General features: G+C 36.0%; 1 protein-coding gene across 4 annotated transcripts in view; it reads left to right on the top strand.

Annotated features, from left to right (window-relative positions):
* Positions 1-19777, top strand: part of LOC127647152 (histone deacetylase 5-like) — a 115771-nt gene extending 95994 nt beyond the window's left edge. For all 4 annotated transcript variants that reach the window (XM_052131234.1, XM_052131235.1, XM_052131232.1 and 1 more), the window contains 14 exons: positions 2707-2872; positions 3106-3239; positions 3341-3461; positions 4131-4180; positions 6263-6370; positions 6456-6511; positions 8757-8844; positions 9112-9231; positions 9315-9412; positions 10299-10417; positions 10823-10956; positions 12291-12375; positions 12510-12666; positions 14886-19777. In XM_052131234.1, coding sequence (XP_051987194.1) covers positions 2707-2872; positions 3106-3239; positions 3341-3461; positions 4131-4180; positions 6263-6370; positions 6456-6511; positions 8757-8844; positions 9112-9231; positions 9315-9412; positions 10299-10417; positions 10823-10956; positions 12291-12375; positions 12510-12666; positions 14886-14925 — 1476 coding nt within the window. In that variant the 3' untranslated portion in view covers positions 14926-19777. The remainder of the gene's footprint in view (positions 1-2706; positions 2873-3105; positions 3240-3340; positions 3462-4130; positions 4181-6262; positions 6371-6455; positions 6512-8756; positions 8845-9111; positions 9232-9314; positions 9413-10298; positions 10418-10822; positions 10957-12290; positions 12376-12509; positions 12667-14885) is intronic.
* The last annotated feature ends 1121 nt before the right edge of the window (positions 19778-20898 follow it).

The raw sequence follows: 20898 nt of genomic DNA on the forward strand, positions 1-20898 counted from the left end.
TCATGACCCCTTTAAACTGTTCTGAACTAAACTACATTAAACTGTTCTGAACTAAACTACATTAAACTGTTCTGAACTGAACTACATTAAACTGTTCTGAACTGAACTACATTAAACTGTTCTGAACTGAACTACATTAAACTGTTCTGAAATGAACTACATTAAACTGTTCTGAACTGAACTACATTAAACTGTTCTGAACTGAACTACATTAAACTGTTCTGAACTAAACTACATTAAACTGTTCTGAACTGAACTAAATGAAACTACATTAAACTGTTCTGAACTGAACTACATTCAACTGTTCTGAACTGAACTAAATGAAACTTTTCTGAACTGAACTACATTAAACTTTTCTGAACTGAACTACATTAAACTGTTCTGAACTGAACTACATTAAACTGTTCTGAACTGAACTACATTAAACTGTTCTGAACTAAACTACATTAAACTGTTCTGAACTAAACTACATTAAACTGTTCTGAACTGAACTACATTAAACTGTTCTGAACTGAACTACATTAAACTGTTCTGAACTGAACTACATTAAACTGTTCTGAACTGAACTACATTAAACTGTTCTGAACTGAACTACATTAAACTGTTCTGAACTGAACTACATTAAACTGTTCTGAACTGAACTACATTAAACTGTTCTGAACTGAACTAAATGAAACTACATTAAACTGTTCTGAACTGAACTACATTAAACTGTTCTGAACTAAAATACATTAAACTGTTCTGAACTAAACTACATTAAACTGTTCTGAACTGAACTAAATTAAACTGTTCTGAACTGAACTAAATTAAACTGTTCTGAACTGAACTACATTAAACTGTTCTGAACTGAACTACATTAAACTGTTCTGAACTGAACTAAATTAAACTGTTCTGAACTGAACTAAATTAAACTGTTCTGAACTGAACTACATTAAACCGTTCTGAACTAAACTACATTAAACCGTTCTGAACTAAACTACATTAAACTGTTCTGAACTAAACTACATTAAACTGTTCTGAACTGAACTACATTAAACTGTTCTGAACTAAACTACATTAAACCGTTCTGAACTAAAATACATTAAACTGTTCTGAACTGAACTACATTAAACTGTTCTGAACTGAACTAAATTAAACTGTTCTGAACTGAACTAAATTAAACTGTTCTGAACTGAACTACATTAAACTGTTCTGAACTAAACTACATTAAACCGTTCTGAACTAAACTACATTAAACTGTTCTGAACTAAACTACATTAAACTGTTCTGAACTGAACTACATTAAACTGTTCTGAACTAAACTACATTAAACCGTTCTGAACTAAAATACATTAAACTGTTCTGAACTGAACTACATTAAACTGTTCTGAACTGAACTAAATTAAACTGTTCTGAACTGAACTAAATTAAACTGTTCTGAACTGAACTAAATGAAACTACATTAAACTGTTCTGAACTGAACTACATTAAACTGTTCTGAACTGAACTACATTAAACTGTTCTGAACTAAACTAAATTAAATTAAAGTGTTATAAACTAAACTACATTAAACTGTTCTGAGATTAATTTAACTGAATTAAACTGAACTGTACCGAATTTAAATGTACTTAATATGAGCTTAATAAACCTGTACTGAACTGAATTAAACTGTACTGAACTGAATTAAACTGCTCTGAACTGAAGGAAATTAAACTGAATTACATACGTCTGAACTGATTTAAACTGATCTGAACTTAGTTAAACCATTCTAGCCTGTTGATACACACCCCCTTTTTGAGAACAAACCATGAAAATGACATACCTGAACTTAAATGGTTGTATTTACTGGACCCTTTCGAGTATGGACAGAGTTTTAGTATCTTTTGAAAGAAGACACTTTGGGCTTTATTTCCCAAGTTTCAGAATTAATGTATGTTGTTATTTTTCAAGTTTATAGTAATGGAAATATTTTGTGGAGAACATGTTTTTATAATCTAAATAAACTATAATAAAAGTGCCAAGACAACCCAGAAATACAATGTTTTCAAAGCCACAAGTCTAAAGAAGTTATGACTGCACTACTTGGCTATTATGAATAAAACTACGCCACATTTTTAAAAGTAGACTTTGGTGACAGGCTCGTTTTGTTTATGAGACTCTAATACATAAGATAATATACAGTTTTACAACATGAATGCTGCTCAGATTGCATAGTTTGTTGAAGAACGATGACGAAGGGTAAATCTTTCAGGCGTGATAATGTAAACAATGGAGAATATCAATATTTCTCAGATTTATCACTTTTATGGACAAAGTGCTATTGGATGTTTTTCAATGAACATGGACATTTGACCCAAGTGTTTTGAACTGGATTCATCTGGCGATTGTGTTTTCGTAACAAAGGTATGATGTCCCGTTTTTATATAGCATGTTTTCATTTGTACTCCTGGTACAAATCAATAAATTGCTGTTTCTGGAGCATTGCTATCATGAAACAGAGATCGGATATCAACGTTGTGAACCCTTAGACCTTTGAAAAGATGTATCATTTGTTAACATTACTTACATTTATAGACGGTAAATTATATGTTAAATGTAAGCAGAGTGATGTCACCACAGCGTGCGGGGGAATTGCGTATCAACAGGCTGAACTGAATTAAATTAAACTTCTATAGTGAACTGAATTGAACTGTACTGAATCTTGATGTTCATGTGTTTTTTCTGTAGTATTTGGACCAGCAGCATGTGCAGCAACTGAATGTATTCCAGGCCTCTCTGTCCATCACAGGAATGCCTCACAGACCCCTAGGAAGGGCACAGTCCTCCCCCGTCACTTCTAGTCTTAAAGGAATGCCCATGACAGAGATACCCATCAAACATCTCTTTACGACAGGTACACCAGACAACAGTAAATCAATCAGTCAATCATGACAGACTGTAGAATTGATTTAAACAGAAACTGGGTTAAGATAATACACTTACTAAATGGAACGTGAATTTTATCACAAACTGACTCAAAATGCACTAAAAGTCGTCGTGGATAAAATTGTCTGTTATATGCATAAATGTAGAATGTATTTTTTTTTTATTTTAATCTCTCTCTTTCTCTCTCTCTCTCTCTCTCAGGGCTGGTATACGACACCTTCATGCTAAAGCATCAGTGCATGTGCGGGAACACAAACATTCATCCCGAACATGCTGGTCGCATTCAGAGTGTTTGGTCGAGACTTCAGGAAACAGGGCTGCTTGGTCGCTGTGAGGTAAGTGTGCCACCTGCTGACATGTGGAAGAAAATCCAGCCAGAATCAAATGACTGAAATTAAGTTATTGAAATGTTCTTGCTATGTTTGTTTGTTTGCAGAGGATCAGAGGAAGGAAGGCAACACTAGATGAAATCCAAACTGTGCACTCTGAGTACCACACACTGTTGTACGGCACCAGTCCCCTGAACAGACAGAAACTGGACAGCAAGAAACTTTTAGGTGAGTGTTATAGGGTTTCTTTCAATACGTGTGTTTGTTCTGATGGTGTGTGTAAGGATCTTGTGTGCACTTGGGGAATAACAAACATTAACAATGCTACTAACTTGACTATATTTTTCAGTAATGTGACAATAGTTTGTAGCTTGATAAGTTTAAATAAGTTTGAAAGGAGCTTCCCCAAAACTGCTTGCGTATTTAGTTGCCGTCTTGAGGGTTCTCCTTCGTGTACTGAGCTTTCCTTGCTCACTTCCAGTCTGATGCGTTGCTTAAGCAAACATTCTCTGACAGCCGCCTGGGCTTTTTATAGGTTCTAGACATTTGCCCACCCCCGCTTCTGAGTCACCAGGGAAGAGTGTGTGTGTTGGGGGGTGTGAAAGTTCAGCCACAGTCAGAGTTGTCATTTGCCATCACTCCACCACCTCCAATTTTTTCTCTTTGAAGGAGTGCAGAATGTTTTGACCTTGAGTGCTATTTGTTGATCAGCGAGACAGACGCTCTGGATAGTTGCGTCATTGTCGTCCAACGAGCATCCTCCAGACTGAATTTGCTTAGCCAATTATGTAATTACCTGAATAGATTATGGGTGTACAATAGATGTGGGCCTAAACCTAACAGTATGGGAAAGCATCACCCACAGATTAACTTTTAATTGACTTTTTTCTCTTCTAGGTCCAGTCAGTCAGAAAATGTATGCTGTCCTGCCATGTGGAGGAATTGGGGTGAGTATTGCCCACCTTTTCAAACAGCATTCATAATGCATGGAACATGTGCAAATATTCAATAACAATGTACATGCAAAATGGAAACTTAAATGATTTAATATTTTCAAAGTTACTTTCTTTGTGATCTTTTAATTAAAAAAGTACAAAACAAGGAACTAAATCTTGTAATTAAGAACAACAGTTAAGTTTATTCATCTTTCAAACTGTTTTGTAATTCAATACAATATCGTGGCGCGATAATACAGTTTACAGTGATAAATGCTTCAGCAATTATCTTGATATAAAATTTGATACCGTCACATCCCTAGTGTGAAACAATGCAGGGCAGGACTTAATTTTGTCCATTGTGATTTGAGATTTGATTGGCTCATGAAAAGTGGAATATGATATTATTGGTTACTAAAACTTTTCCATGCCAATACGGTCTTGTTTACATAATTAGAAAGCAAAAGTCATGTCAGAGGCATTTTTCATCCAGTTATTGAAAATGTTTTGTAATAAAATTAATGACAATTGACATGCTATTAATGTTATTTTTAAATTATGCTCTACTGTTGATTAATTACTGCCCATAGAGTATTTATTAACTGGAGAGTTCTCCCAAAAATTAAAATTCTCTTCATATCCTCAACCTATGCATCCCAGATGTGTATGACTTTCTTTTGCAGAACACAAACAAAGATTTTTAGAAAAATGTCTCAGCTCAGTAAGTCCATACAATGCAATTGAATGGTGATCGTACATTTATAGGTTCTGAAATCTCATTAAGGAAACATAATAGTAATCCATGTGACTCCAGTGGTTAAAGCCATATCTTCTGAAGCGATATGATAGGGTGTGGGTGAGAAACAGATAAATATTTAAGTCCTTTTTTACTCTAAATCCCCACTTTAACTTTCACTTTCAGATGCACCACATGTGACTTTTAAGGTCAAAAGGAAAGAGAAAGTGGAGATTTAGGGACTTACATTTTTATCTGTTTCTCAACCACACCTAATATATCGCTTCTGAAGATATGGGTTTAAAAACTAGAGTCATGTTTCCTTTATGTGATTTTTGGAGCTACAAAAGGTCTGATCACCATTCACTTGCATTGTATGGACCTACAGAGCTGAGATATTCTTCTAAAAACCTTTGTTTGTGTTCTAATGAAGAAAGAAAGTCATACACATCTGGGATGGCATGAGGGTGAGTAAATGATGAGAGAAGTTTTGGGTGAACTATCCCTTTAACCCATATGACAATGTATATTGATTCTGTTGTAATATATTGTAGATGATTGATAAGAGTGCATGTGTTTGTGTGAGCTGGAAGCACAGGCATTTCAAAATAAGAGTCCTTGGTGTATTTCAAGCTTGTTTGTAATGAAAAGTCCCACATTATGCACCAAATCCTATTATGCAAAAGTGATTTTACTCATTTTGCACTCCACAGCCTCTATGCCTGTGCCTATCACAGTAAAGAATGACTAAGAACATTTAAAAAAATTTAATAAATAGATTTAAAAAAGCATCGGCCGATTAATCAGCCTTTTCCACCACATTAGTTATCGGTATCATGAAGTCCACTATATATGGTCCTTTGTTTGATTTCATCAATTTGTGCCAATAGGATATTATAGTACTGCTGTAATTATTTCCACCTTTTTTACGGAATGCAGAAGTGTTCCACGATTCATAATGGACGCCTGTCTTCAGTTTCCAGTCCTCAGTGTTTTCACTCGCATCAGCCTATGTTCTAAGCAAATAATGTCATAGAGTATTACATTTGTAAAAAAGTATAAATAAATATAAATAAAAAATAAGCATGTGGCTCCATAGTACGGGTACTTTAGAGCCACGATTACTGTTTTTTGACTGTGCATTACATGAAGTGATAGTCCGAAGTTAGTTTTGTTGATATAATTAACTACTTTAAGTTGCTATGACACCTAAAAACTGCACAAGTTGAGCCTGAAATAAATTTTTACTCCAAAATAACACTTAAATGGCATCATCATGCTCAGTGGTTGCTTAGGAAAAGTTTGGATACTTACACATTATATACTGATAAATTACATCATGATAATGTTCCTTGTAGGTGGACAGCGACACGGTGTGGAATGAGATGCACTCGTCAGGTGCAGTGCGTATGGCAGTGGGCTGCGTCATTGAGCTGGCATTTAAAGTTGCTGCGGGGGAGCTGAAGGTTCATATTTTTCATTTAATATATTTTATTACATTTTCTTTCCTTCCTTTAACAACTTTCCCCTCTGTCTTTGTTTGTGGTCTAGAATGGTTTTGCTGTGGTCCGTCCTCCAGGTCACCATGCTGAAGAATCCACCGCCATGTGAGTTAACATAGTAGTTTTGAACCACCTTTCAAATAATCTTTTTGAATAAAAATACAGTATATATACATAAATAAGTAATTTACTTTATAATGTTCTGTTAATGGTGCACTAGGACTACATAAATAATTACACTAAAAATATATTTTGACCAGGATTTGTAAAACTATGTGCATGATGTACAAAAAGCTTTTTTATTCTGGCGGCCAAAAGTTTGGAATAATGTACAGATTGTTCTCTTATTTAAAGAAATTGTTACTTTTATTCACCAAAGTGGCATTCAACTGACCACAATGTATAGTCAGGACATTAATAACGTGAAAAATTACAATTACAATTTGAAAAGAAATGTCAGAACTTCTTAAACTACTTCAAAAGAGTTCTCATCAAAAAATCCTCCACATGCAGCAATGACAGCTTTACAGATCCTTGGCATTCTAGCTGTCAGTTTGTCCAGATACTCAGGTGACATTTCACCCCACACTTCCTGTAGCAATTCCCATAGATGTGGCTGTCTTGTCAGCACTTCTCATGCACCTTACAGTCTAACTGATCCCACAAAACACTCTTTTCCAATTATCTGTTGTACAATGTCTGTGTTTCTTTGCTCACTGTAACCTTTTATTTTAGATTTTCTGTTTCAAAAGTGGCTTTTTCTTTGCAATTCTTCCCATAAGACCTGCACCCCTGAGTCTTCTCTTTACTGTTGTACATGAAACTGGTGTTGAGCGAGTAGAATTCAATGAAGCTGTCAGCTGAGGACATGTGAGGTGTCTATTTCTCTAGAGACTCTGATGTAGTTATCCTCTTGTTTAGTTGTACATCTGGCCTTCCACATCTCTTTCTGTCCTTGTTAGAGCCAGTTGCCCTTTGGCTTTGAAGACTGTATTGAACACCTTTGTATGAAATCTTCAGTTTTTGGCAATTTCAAGCATTGTATATCCTTCAATCCTCAACACAATGATTGACTGACGAGTTATTAGAAAGCTGCCATTTTTGACCTAATATTGACCTTAAGACATGCCAGTCTATTGCAAACTGTGGGCAACTCAAAAACGAACACAAAGACAATGTTAAGTTTCATTTAATGAACCAAATAGCTTTCAACTGTGTTTGATATAATGGCAAGTGATTTTCTAGTACCAAATTATCAATTTAGCATGATTACTCAAGGATAAGGTGTTGGAGTGATGGCTGCTGGAAATGGTGTCTGTCTAGATTTGATCAAAAATGACTTTTTTCAAATAGCGATGGTGCTGATTTTGACATCAGTAACGTCCTGACTATACTTTGTGATCAGCTGAATGCCACTTTGGTGAATTAAAGTACCAATTTCCTGTACAAAATCTTACATTATTCCAAAATCGTATTATTTTTTGGCCACCTGTGTGTGTGTGTGTGTGTGTGTGTGTGTGTGTGTGTGTGTGTGTGTGTGTGTGTGTGTGTGTGTGTGTGTGTGTGTGTGTGTGTGTGTGTGTGTGTGTGTGTGTGTGTGTCAAAAGTTTGGGGTCACTTGACTGAAATGTTTTTCATGATCTTAAAAACCTGTGTGCTTGAAATTAATTTTGTAGACAAAAATATAATTGTGCCAACATATTCATTTATTTCATTACAAAACAATTTTTTTTTGGACCAAATAATAAAGAAAAGCAGCAAATAAGAGCCCAGTATTGATGGGAACTCAATACTGTTAAAAAGAAGTTGTTTGAGAAAATGTCAAGAGTACATGTATGCAAATTCTATGCAAAGGGTGGCTACATTGAAGATGCTAAAATATAACATAGTTTAGATTTTTTGGGGATTTATTTAGTCACAACCAGGGCTGGATTAGTAATCTGGCATACTGGTCATTTTCCCGGTGAGCCGACGCACTTTGGGGCCAATTAGGGTCAGACTGGCCATCGGGAGAACCGGGACTAAGCTGAAATGAGCCGCTGCGTTATGCAGAACGGGCCACAAAATGGTGCCGCGATATGCCGAAGGGTGCAGTGATGTGCAGTCTGTAGAAAGTCGAATTAAACTGTAATAATGTCAAATGTTAACCTTTTTTAATTTTTTAAAACATTTGTTTTTCTCTGAAATGTTACTAGGACCACCTAGCATCTGTCAAATAAAGTTATTTAAATGTTCCAGTGTTCACCATAAGGGGAGTTTTAGGTGCCCAGATGTTTGTAATATAGATGGGAAAATAATTTATGGGTGTTCACAGAGTTTTAAGTCCACTCTTTTCTGTGTCTCTCGGCAGGGGTTTCTGCTTCTTCAACACAGTGGCCATCACTGCCAAACTCCTGCAGCAGAAACTCGGAGTGGGCAAGATTCTGATCGTAGACTGGGTGAGTTGTGCATGATACACAGCCATCTATGATGTAACACTATACATTTAAAAAGCTAGTTATATTAAAGTTGTATTGTACTGATTCACTCCATGGAGATAAAAGCTAATTATGATAGATGTGAAAAGGAAAATGGTCCCTAAATCGAATGTATTCATTATTTCATGACACACTCTAGACACTGTGAGAATAACTGTATTTGTTTGTTATATGTCATACCATACTAATTCCAAGCATGTTTCAAAACTCTTTCACTCTGTTGCATAGGATATTCACCATGGAAATGGGACCCAGCAAGCCTTCTACAATGACCCCAATGTGCTGTACATTTCCCTGCATCGCTATGACGATGGCAACTTTTTCCCAGGCAGCGGCGCTCCCGAAGAGGTAACAATCTTGGCTATGATGGCTGGACACATGACCAGAGTGTCTCTCCTTTCTAACCGATCTTCTTATTGGTCCATCTTTAGGTGGGTGTTGGTCCAGGAGAGGGCTTTAATGTCAACATTGCCTGGACTGGTGGAGTAGAGCCACCTATGGGCAATGTGGAGTATCTCACTGCCTTCAGGTCAGATATGCACTTCCTTCACCCTCTCTTTTATTATTTGATCAAACTTGATTTTAAAAACTTCAGGTTAGAACACTGAGAATTACAAAAAAACATGATTCCTTGTCAAATAAGGCATATCCTAAACTATAATGACCCAATATGAATCTTTGGTTTTTAACTAGCAGAGCCAAACCTCCATTTGTGATTCTTGTCTGTGCAGTGTATTTTTGAATCAAATAAATCTTGTTTGTGTTGTATTATGCTAAAGGTTCACCTTGGCAAGAAGGGTGGTGGGATAGCTGCTATTTTTAACCAATCTTTGTCCTGTAAGGAAGTCGTTTTTGTCATTTTAGTTCCTGTGAAAATGTAGCAATGGAATAGTCAGGAAATCATTCAATACTGTTATTAAAGAAATAGTTTACCCAAAAATGAAAATTTTGCTGAGAATTTACTCATCAAAGATGTATCTTGGATTTTATTTCTTCATCAAAACAGAATTTTCGATTTTTAGGATTTCATTTCAGGCCTCCTCCTTTAAACAATGCAAGTGAATTTTTTGACGGTCCAAAATGTAAATTTATGGTGCATCAAAATAATCCACATGACTCTAGTCAACAAATAAAGTTCTTCTGAACCCAAACGATTGAATATTTTTAGAAACAAAACAATACTTATAGAATTTTTAACTACAAATGTTCGCTTCCGTACCCACGCTCATGACACGGATGACGTAAGCTCATTGGTAAAGTCACGCGTCACGTTTTTATTGTGATGATTTGTTTTACTTTCTCTGAAATGTTGAATTCTATGTTTTTATACTTCCAACTGTGAAACACTTTGAGCTGAATTTTATGTATGTAAGGTCCTATGAAAATAAAATGTATTACTATTATTGTGCTTGTAGAACGGTGGTGATGCCCATAGCCAATGAGTTCTCCCCAGATGTGGTGCTTGTGTCTGCGGGCTTTGATGCTGTAGAGGGCCACCAGTCACCCCTGGGTGGATACAACGTCACCGCCAAATGTAAGTTGCTTTACTCCAATTGCTGTTCCAGCAGATGGGTGGTACACATGTTCATGCATTTAAATTCCGTAATAGCTTGCATGGTTTGCATTTTACACAAACGATTTTATATTTATCTGAAAATTCATTAATACTTGGACTTTTAATATTGACATCATATAGTTTGTACAGAACCAACAGCTTTAGATCTTTTTGTCCTTTCAAGTAATTCATTATATTAACAGATTTGCTGGTATAATTCCATATAAGTACCATTTTCTATTTTGCTAAATTTATGCTAAAGTTTAACGACTTAAAGGGTTGCTGCAATCTTTTGAGGTACTTGGGTCACCAGGTCAAATAATCATGCCATCTGCTTGTTTATAGTTGATGAATTACCCACCATGCTCTTTGCTCTTTGAGTAGGTTTCGGCCATCTCACTAAGCAGCTGATGAAGTTGGCTGGTGGCCGTGTGGTTCTGGCACTGGAGGGAGGTCACGACCTCACTGCCATCTGTGATGCATCCGAGTCCTGTGTGGCTACGTTGCTCGGAGACGAGGTGCCCATCAAACTGTCACACACATGCAAACAGTACATGATGGATACATATATTCTTATATAGATTTATATATTCAGTACTACCATGATTTTCATTCTCATCTTCGGGTTTCAGAGACCTCAAGGCCATTTTAATATCTCTGAAAAATGTCAGCTTGATAACATACTTCACATGTCAAAAATGGCAATTATATACATTTGCCATCTCAGAGACCCCAGATGTAAGACATTAATTATCTGTCTGGTGTACAGTATATATTTATATATTATATATTTTGTGTTTGTTGGCGTCAGATGTTACTAGAATGGATACCAGTCACATTTCTGAAAAATGCATGGCTTATATGTGGTAAAACAATGGCAGATGCTATTTGCACCCTGGTGCAGATAATGATATATACTATTTACAACCTAGTGCAAATAGTGGCAGATATTATTTACATCCATATTTCAATACTAGCATACAGTATATGGGGATCACTGCAGCGTGTTTATTTCGAGTCCCACCGACACCCTACAACAATCCCTAGTCCTAAACTTAACCTTAGAAAAAATAACCTTGGTTTACCTACAGTAACTATAGTTTTTGCTGTGGTATTTTGTTGTAAAATTATAGTAACCACAAAATTAACCATGGTTACTACAGTATATTACCACCATATTACTGTAGTAACACCATGGTTTATTGCATTAAAACTATGGTTTCTGCCAAAAAACATGGTTACTACAATATTACTATAGTAATACAGTGCTACAATCTACACACTACCAATGCCGAGCCACGGGAGCAGAAAGGGAACAAGTGCGTTCGACAGACCCCGCTTTCGGATCAAACCCTTCTCTGCACTTCCTGACATTCACCAAGACCAAAATCACTGCGATGAAATCAACCTTTATATTAATTTGTATTTATTATTCTAAGTAGTATTAAAAGAAATATTAAGAGCTGAAACAGGGAAAAAGTGCAAACAGTCACTCCGTAAAACAAATGGCTAAAGTTGCCAAAATATTAGTCAAAGGGGGTTTTGACTATATCAGTGGAACCTACTGAAATAAAAGAAGGGAAGATAAGAGATACATTTTGAAATTACTATTATTGTTTTTAAGCATACATCATTGGGCACTCCGAACATAAAAACACTAAAGTCAGTCTAAACAGAACATGTAAAATAAGTTAAAAGATTACAAATTACATATTCCAGTTATTTAATGCTGTTCCTATGGCTGAAATAAACACTACTTGCTTTGAAAAGTACTTTGCAGATAATTCCAGTAAATGTGCTGATAAATGCTGATAATGTGTGATCAATAGTGTTATTTTTGTTTCTTTTGCAGTTGGATCCTTTACCACTGACAGTCCTTCAACAGAAACCATGTCCAAAAGCCACAGCCTCTCTAGAGAGAGTCATTGAGATTCAGAGTAAGTGAGAAAAGGAAGCATGATGGTGTAACAATACATTCATTTGATATTCATTTATTTTAAATAGAAGTCCAAATGAGAACAATTGAAAACAAATATACCAGTTCCAAACTTTCTCTTCTCTAAATGTGCAGGCAAGCACTGGACATCTCTGCTGAGCTTGGCTCCTACGGTGGGTCAGTCTCTATTGGAAGCTCAGAAACGGGAGAAGGACGAGGCAGACACTTTGACCGCTATGGCCTCTCTCACTGTGGACAATGATCAGATAACCACCTCCACAGAAACCAGCAGGTACTGCAACTTAAGTGAGACAACATCCATGCTGAAGGAAAAACATCTTAAACCAGCTTAAGGTGCTTTTCTGGTCTTAGCCATTTACCAAGCTGGTTTCCGCTGGTCTGGCTTGGTGGTTTTAGAAGGACTAAGGGCTTGGAAACAAGCCGGTTGGCCATCTTAAATAGCTGAACATAATTTTAAAGTGCTTTGCTGGTCTTAGCTGGCCACCAGTCTAGTTTCCACTGGTCAGGCTAGTCTGAATTATTGTTTTTTGTGGGTTTGTAAACCAGCTGGTTGACCAGTTTAAATAGCTGAACACCAGATTCAGGTGTTTTCATGGTCTAAGCTGACCACTATGCTGGATTCCTCTGGTCATACTGGTCTGGATTGGTGGTTTTAGAGTGGTTTTGGACATGAAAACCAGCTGGCTGACTAGCTAAAATAACTGAAGAGTAGCTTAAGGTGCTTTGTTGGTCTTAGCTGGCCACCATGCTGGTTTCTACACGTCAGGCTGGTCTGGATCGGTGGTTTTAGTGGGGTTTTGAGTTTGTAAACCAGCTGGCTCACCAGTTAAAATTGCTGAACATCACCTTCAGGTGCTTTGCTGTCCTCAGATCTGCTACCAAACTGGTTGGTTAAGTCAGGCTGGTCTGACTTAATGGTTTTAGATAGGGTTTAGGCTTGGAATCAAGCTGGTTAACCTGTTTAAATCACTAAACATCAGATTAAAAAATGCTTTGCTGGTCTTAGCTGGCCACTAAACTAGTTTCTACTGGTCAGGCTGCTCTGGATTGGTAGTTTTAGTGGAGTATCTGTAAACCAGCTGGCCGACCAGCTAAAATAGCCGAACTACAGCTCAAAGTGCATTACTGATCTTAGCTGGCCATCAAGATAGTTTCCACTGATCAGGCTTGTCTGGATTGGTAGTTTTAGTGGAGGATCTTTAAATCAGCTGGCCACCCAGCTAAAATAGCTGAACTACAGCTCAAAGTGCATCACTGATCTTAGCTGGCCATCAAGATAGTTTCCACTGGTCAGGGTTGTCTGGACTGGTAGTTTTAGTGGAGGATCTGTAAATCAGCTGGCCACCCAGCTAAAATAGCTGGACACCATCTTAAGGTGCTTTGCTGGTCTTAGCTGTCCACCATGCTGGTTTCCATTGTTTCTGCTGGTCTGAATTGGTGGTTTTAGAGGGGTTTTGGGCTTTGAGACCAGCTAGCCGATGACCTAAAATAACTGAACACCAGCTTAAGATCCGTTGCTGGACTTAGCTGGCCACCAAGATGGCTTCCACTGGTCATTCTGTTGTGAATTGGTGGTTTTAGTGGGATTTTGGACTTGGAGATCAGCTGGCCGACCATTTTAAATAGCAGAACATCAGCTTAAAATGATAGTTCACATAAAAATTTAAATTCTCTCATGATTTACTCACCCTGGTGGTTAAATCCATGTGTTCAGACATGATATGATAGGTGTGGGTGAGACACAAATCAATCTTTAAGTCATTTCTATATCATAAATTCTCCTCCCTGCCCAGAAGGGGCAATATGCACAAAGAATTTGAATCACCAAAAACAGAAGGAGAATGTGAAAGTGAAGCAGAGATTGACTGAGCAGGGAGTAGAATTTATAGTAAAAAAGGACTTGAATATTGATATGTTTCTCACCCACACCCATCATATCACTTCAGATTATATGGATTTAACCACTGGAGTCATCTGTAGTACTTTCTTTTTTAAGTTGCCCTTGTGTGGAATGGAGCTTCAAAATGTTGGCACCCATTCACTTGCATTGTATGGACCTACAGAGCTGAGGTATTCTTCTAAATATCTTAATTTGTGTTCTGCTGAAGAAGGACAGTCAAGGGGCTCTGCTGATATTAGTTCCTCACCAAACTGGTGTCCACACCACAGGTCAATCTGGTCTGGATTGGTGGTTTTAGTGGCTTTTGGACCTGAGACCAGCTGGCCGACCAGCTAAAATATCTGAACATCAGCATGGCCAGGTCTGGAGACCAGCTAAACTAGCAAACTTTCTTGGGCTGGTTTAAGCTGCTGATTTTTTTTTTTTTTTCAGCAGGGTGGTCTCATACCTAACATCAACTGCCACATAAATAAGTTTGCTTAGACTTTTCAAGACAAAAGAATGAGAAAATTAGGACTGTAGTTAATGCAGTCCATCCTAGTAATAAATATAACCAATCAGTAACCATCAACCAATTATTTCTCCCTTAGATCAGCAGAGGAGCCAATGGAGGAGGAGCCTGTGTTGTAGATGAGTGTACAGTACGTCACTGCTCCAACCTTCTTGTCCACGCCTGCTTGGCACTGGTCACCCTTACGTCACGCCTCATGATCATCCTCCCAGCTTTTTGATTGGCTTCCTCAGTCCTTCACTCATTTCCAGGTGCTTGACAGACACGTTCACAGCCCGCCCACTTTCGCTTTCCTGAGGTTAAAACATAGCAAATCGCTGCCAAAAGGGGACAACAAAAGCATGATGGGTAAAAACAGGACCACTCCGGTGAGGATTGCGCAGCTAACTGCTGGATAGGCCGAATAATGGAGAACAGTTTGGAGAGAGGCCTTTGTTTTTATTTTCTCTCATTTGTTTGGACTGGGGACTTAAAGAAGAAAATTTTAAAATAGACGAGGAGGAACGGGAAAGGACAGCATATTCTGAGGGGCTGCAAAATCTTTGTTTTCTGTACAAAGTATAAGAAATGTATAAAGTCCTAAGAAAGCCAACAAGCAGCAAAAATATTTCAGCACAAAACACAAATATACACTCATTTGCAAGAACATTGTTCTTGAAAAGGGGAACCCAATGTTCCGATCGTGTTGATACACCGTCTTTTGCAGACAAGTATACTCGTTTACACTACTGTGTTGATTATTTGGTATACTTGTTCATGTGTATAATATCCTGTTATGAAAAGCACACAAACATACCAGAACTATATATATATAAATATACATACATAAGCATATATATGTAATTTTGTGTGTACGGTATACACATTTTAACATACAAAAATATATATAGATACTTTATATCCCCTTTACCGAACATTTGTTATGAGCTGTGGTTGTACAGAAAAGAACCTGCAGTCTTTTGTGGAAATGGAAGATGATGGTTAGCCATTTTTCCCAAAATTATCTTCACAATTTTTTTCTCACTCAGAGAAAATAGTACTTTTTAGAACACATGGCTTTGCTATAACACGTTAGCACATAAACATTAAACGAAAATAATGGAGACCCATCCATTTTTTGAGAAAAGGTGTAAAATACGAAGAACGGATTTTCAGTGTGTCTATCTTAACCTTCAGTGGAGAATGGCGATAGACACATAATGGTAACGTCTCCAGAAATACTTTTTTTTCCAGAACTTGGTGCCTTTTATACTAAGTAAAATATTTAAAACACCAATACATAACAAATCACAAATCCTCAGACTTAACTTTCATTGATTTGCTTGTTTTTCAAATTGCCTTAATTTTTTGAAGAATGCAAATTTTAGCCATGACAATGGAGAGCACAAAAATCATTCTTCTGCCCCATTTTCTTTTTTCTTTCTTTCGCATTGTTTTTTTTTTTTTCTTTCTCATTGTTTATTTCTTAGGATGTACATGTTGAGTTCTTGGTGAAAGACTTTGTTACAATTTTTTATATATATATATATATATATATTTACGAAAGAATGAACGAAAAAAATTCAACGATTGTTTTATTTATCAGTCCTGTGCCGTAGACTAGCGCAAGACATGATTGTTTGGAAACACTGACAATGTTATGACCAACTTCTTAATTTTTTTTTTTTCCATCACCTTCCTTTGTATTTTATTTGTTTGGGTCCCCTACTCGTCAGCTTTTTTATTTTCTTTATTTACATTGGCGAGAGAGTGTTAGTGGTTACTTTTTTACTGAAAAATATTTCCTTTTTTTTTGTACAAAAATGTAAAAGAAAACTATTAGAGTTCTGTATCAGTGTTAATTTTGTCATTTGATTTTAAGTATTCTCTTATAAAGAATGTACAGTGTGGTACAGATGCTCCTAATATTACCAATGATGTTTAGTTACGTCACTGTGCAGTGCATTTTGCATTGCTGTTTTTCAGTATTTCTTGTTTTTTCAGGATTTTTGGATTATTTTGTTTTTCTGGCAATAAGAGTGACTACCACTTTTTTTTAACACTAATATATTCTGCAAAGCTATTGGTTACATTTTCATCATCTTTTGATATAGCTTTTATGCTATTGATATGGTTATTTTGCACCACACTAATAGTAATCGTTCATAACTGTTGACCATATGTCGTCTAAAAGCCCTATGCTGGTTAATCACTTCTGCACTTGTGGGTGAAATTCAATTGCTTCTTTATAATGCTGAAATAATAACGTAATCTATCATAACATTTTCACTGTGTAATAACGTAGCTTTTTGGGGGGCCAAATTCCACTGCATGGATTTTATCCACCGCATCCTTTAGACAGCGAAGAATAAAAATGTATTTAATTCTTTGATGTCATCATCTTCCTAGGTGTCTTTCTGGTTAACAGTGTTAAAGAAGCATCATAACTTGGTCTCAGAGGTGACCAGTGTTTGTTTTGTTTTTTTCCCGATTGCCACTGTAAGAATTGAATGGCGAGTTGTTTTAGTTAGACTGAACTGGGTCTAAAGCACTATCTTGCACTATTTCTATACTGTAGGTCCAAACCCAGCCAAACATTTTCAGTTCTCAGACCCAAATTTCAAGGCATTAAACGCAATGCAGAGTGAATTAACTCAGCAAATACACTTCAATTGAGTGTGAACTCTCTCGTCAACGATTTGCCCGCTCAGCATTTTCTTTGTGTATTTTCATTGATGAACTGATGCGCATTTCTTGACTCCGCTTTCGTTTGATTGATTGATTTAGAGTCAGAAATGTATTTCAGGGTTCCGTTGGTTTTGGATCTCATGACAAAATTAGGTACATGCATATATTGCCTGTTCTCTTAGACAGCCTATGGGCAATAACATACATTTTTAAATTTCGCGCATCACAACAGTGATCGAAGAAAACTGGCCAGTTTTTCGCAACAAACAGTCCTCTACGAAGAGCCATGTTAGCAACATCATCTGATTAAGTATTTACAAAACTGTTTTGCTGTATGTTAAAACACTATCAGCTGTTCATTCTGTCTTAAACAGTCTCTTGTCAGTTGTCGCGTATCTTTAGCATGCAAACGGTTTTATTGTCTTCTCTCGGTGGCGTTTGGTTAGGACAAACATCCGCCTTTTGCATGGAAAAACTGAATTGAGGTTAAAGAGTTTGGATTGTCAGACAGGAAACGAAACACTTTGTTAAAAAATTTGGCTAAAGCTAGCCTCTGTACTTAGATCCTGTAATATACACTAAGAGAATTTCCCTCTTCTCTGTGGCTATGGAATGTGCTGTCTGCAACAGGAACTACTGTGATCAGGTTTTGTAATTTTTGGATGTGGATCACCAACCATTTGTGCAGTTTTGTATTTCCACCCTATATGGTCTCAAACAGTATACTGAATGTGTAGTTGGTGGTAAAAGCTTTTTCTCTGTTTCTTTTTCTTTCATCTTTGAATTATTTGGACAAATCAGCAGATGTGTTGGCTCCTTTTTTGAGACCTAAACCACCTCCTTTGGTGTGTTGGATTAAGCATTACTTAAAGAGGGGAAATAATCGATCAGATGTAATACATGTATGATGCTTGGCTTAATTGAACAAGGCACTTGGGAAGCAGGATGTTTTTCCAACATGGTCTCTTTCGCAATGATCTTTACACAAAGAAAACAAATATGTCAACAACAGGGCTTTACGATGGACACCGGGAAACATCTGTATGTGTAAAAGACATCAACATTCACCATGGAAGATGGCTTTACTGTCTCTGCCACATATTTTCTTATTCAGTACATATGTATATTTATTGATAATTCACCTGTTGTGTATATGTAGTGACCTATGATCGTGAAGGTTCAAAGAGTGCTTGTATATTTTTTTTTTTTTACTTTTTGAAAGAGAGGTTGTGTCTCCTTCACTGTCCCTTCATTTCTTTGCTGTTCGACATTACTCGTTGTGATTGGGTGTTTCAATTTGTGAGATCTTTTAATCTTAAATTTTCAATATATTTTTTCTTTCTCTTTCTCTCTCTCTCTCTTTCTTGTCTATCTTCTGGTCATATTGATATGCAGAAGTTCTGAAATCATCAAAGCACATTCCCTGATTTATTGTGTTCTTTCAATGCTTTCATGTTGCAACAATACAAAGGTGTGTATACTAACTGCTACACACATGTATATAGGGTGCATATATGTGTACACATGTGCAATACACGCTATTTGAGCAATCTATTACTGTGACTATTAATCATTAAAAATGGCTGTCCCTTTGAATCCTACTGTTTTGTTTTGCTGATCAGAAAATTATTAATTGTGCAAGAGTTCACACACAGAGCAACATTTTGGCAACTGTTGCTAAGCAACACTGCTTAAATAAAGCGTTAAACATAGGAAAATTGGTTTATGAAGTGGTGATTTTCTTTGTTGTACTCAGTCTAACACATTTTATTTTCTTTTTGTTGTCTTCCAATGTACAAGTTTGGGAGGATTACTTTTGAAATGTATTCCATTACAGATTACATGCTGTAAAATGTAATTTGTAACGTGTTCCATTAGATTACTCAAGGTCAGTAACGTATTCTAAATACTTTGGATTTAAATCAAATTTATCTTGTTTTAAGGATTTTTTATATATTTTTACAGGAAAACAATACAAAAATGATCAAGAATACGATTTTTGCCCTAATATCAAATGAAAAAAGAAATGATGATCCAACTTGAATTTCCTTGATAAAGAAATATGAATGTCCTTGTAACATGTGCATGTAATATGGCTAGAAAAAGCATTTTAACTTAGCGTAAAGCTGACAATTTACACAAGGATTATTTCTATTTCTTCTGCTCCAAACTTCAAACATACTTCTCTGTCTGCTCGTATGAATGTACCACATCATAAGAACGTGTTTCACTGCTGTTCAAATGCACTTTGGATCACATCGATTATATGTATAAATGTTTTCCATCTGAAAGGATTAAATATTAAATGACACAAATTACAATAAAATGCAAAGTAATCTCTTCAGTAATCAAACTACTTTTTTAATGTAACTGTATTCTAATTACCAATGATTTAAATTGTAACTGTAGTGGAATCCAGTTACTTATTTTGTACTTATACATGTATTCCGTTACTCCCCAACCCTGCCAATGTATGATATTTGTTGTAAAATTGGTTATAAAATCAACGTATGGATGTTTGCTAAGACACTATTTTATTTTAAAGCAAAACACATCCAGATTAAAGCTCTTAGGAAATATGTGATTTTTTTCAAATGCTGGAAAGTTTTTAAGTATTCATCAGATTTAAAGGAATATTCATTAATACAAGTTAAGCCTAATCGAAACCATTTGTGGCATAATGTTGTTTACCACGAAAAATTATTTCTACTCATCCCTCCTTTTCATTAAAAAAGGGCAAAAACCGAGGTTTCAGTGAGGCACTTGCGATGAAAGTAAAAGGGGCCAATTTTTGGGGGTTTAAAAGTAGTAACATGAAGCTTGTAATTGGATAAAAGCACTTGCATGATTTCTTCTGTTGAAACTCATGTATTATTTGAGCTGTTAAATTGTTTAAATCTGTGGTTTTATGGTCATTTTAGGGTTAAAGGCGTTATGTCATCATGGCATCTTAAACAACGTTATCACACTAAAGTCATGTTAGCACACATACATTTTACGTCTTGTGGCTATACTTTTGAAACAGTATTTTAATGTTTACAGGACTTTAATTTGTAAGTGCCTCACTGCAACCCACATTTGTGCTTCTTTTTTTTTTTTTATGTAAAGGAGGAAGAATAATCAACATTATCCAACTGAGCTTAACTTGTATTGTACCTGGAATATTCCATTAACTGATATCATTTTTAGCCATTAATATTTTGTGTTTTTAATATTTAAAATATTTTATTTCATGAGTGTTTGATTCATATATTTTTTTCATAGAGATTATATTGATCTTTTAAGGTCTAACATTGATCGATTTTATAGTTTTTTTTTTTTTATTGAGAATGTTAAAGAATAATTTATACAGCTATACATAAAATAACAATCAAATAATTAAATTAATCTGTTGTATCAAAAGCGACATATAATGATGTGATGAA

This window comes from Xyrauchen texanus, chromosome 8 (assembly GCF_025860055.1).
Source record: "Xyrauchen texanus isolate HMW12.3.18 chromosome 8, RBS_HiC_50CHRs, whole genome shotgun sequence".
NCBI lineage: Eukaryota > Metazoa > Chordata > Actinopteri > Cypriniformes > Catostomidae > Xyrauchen > Xyrauchen texanus.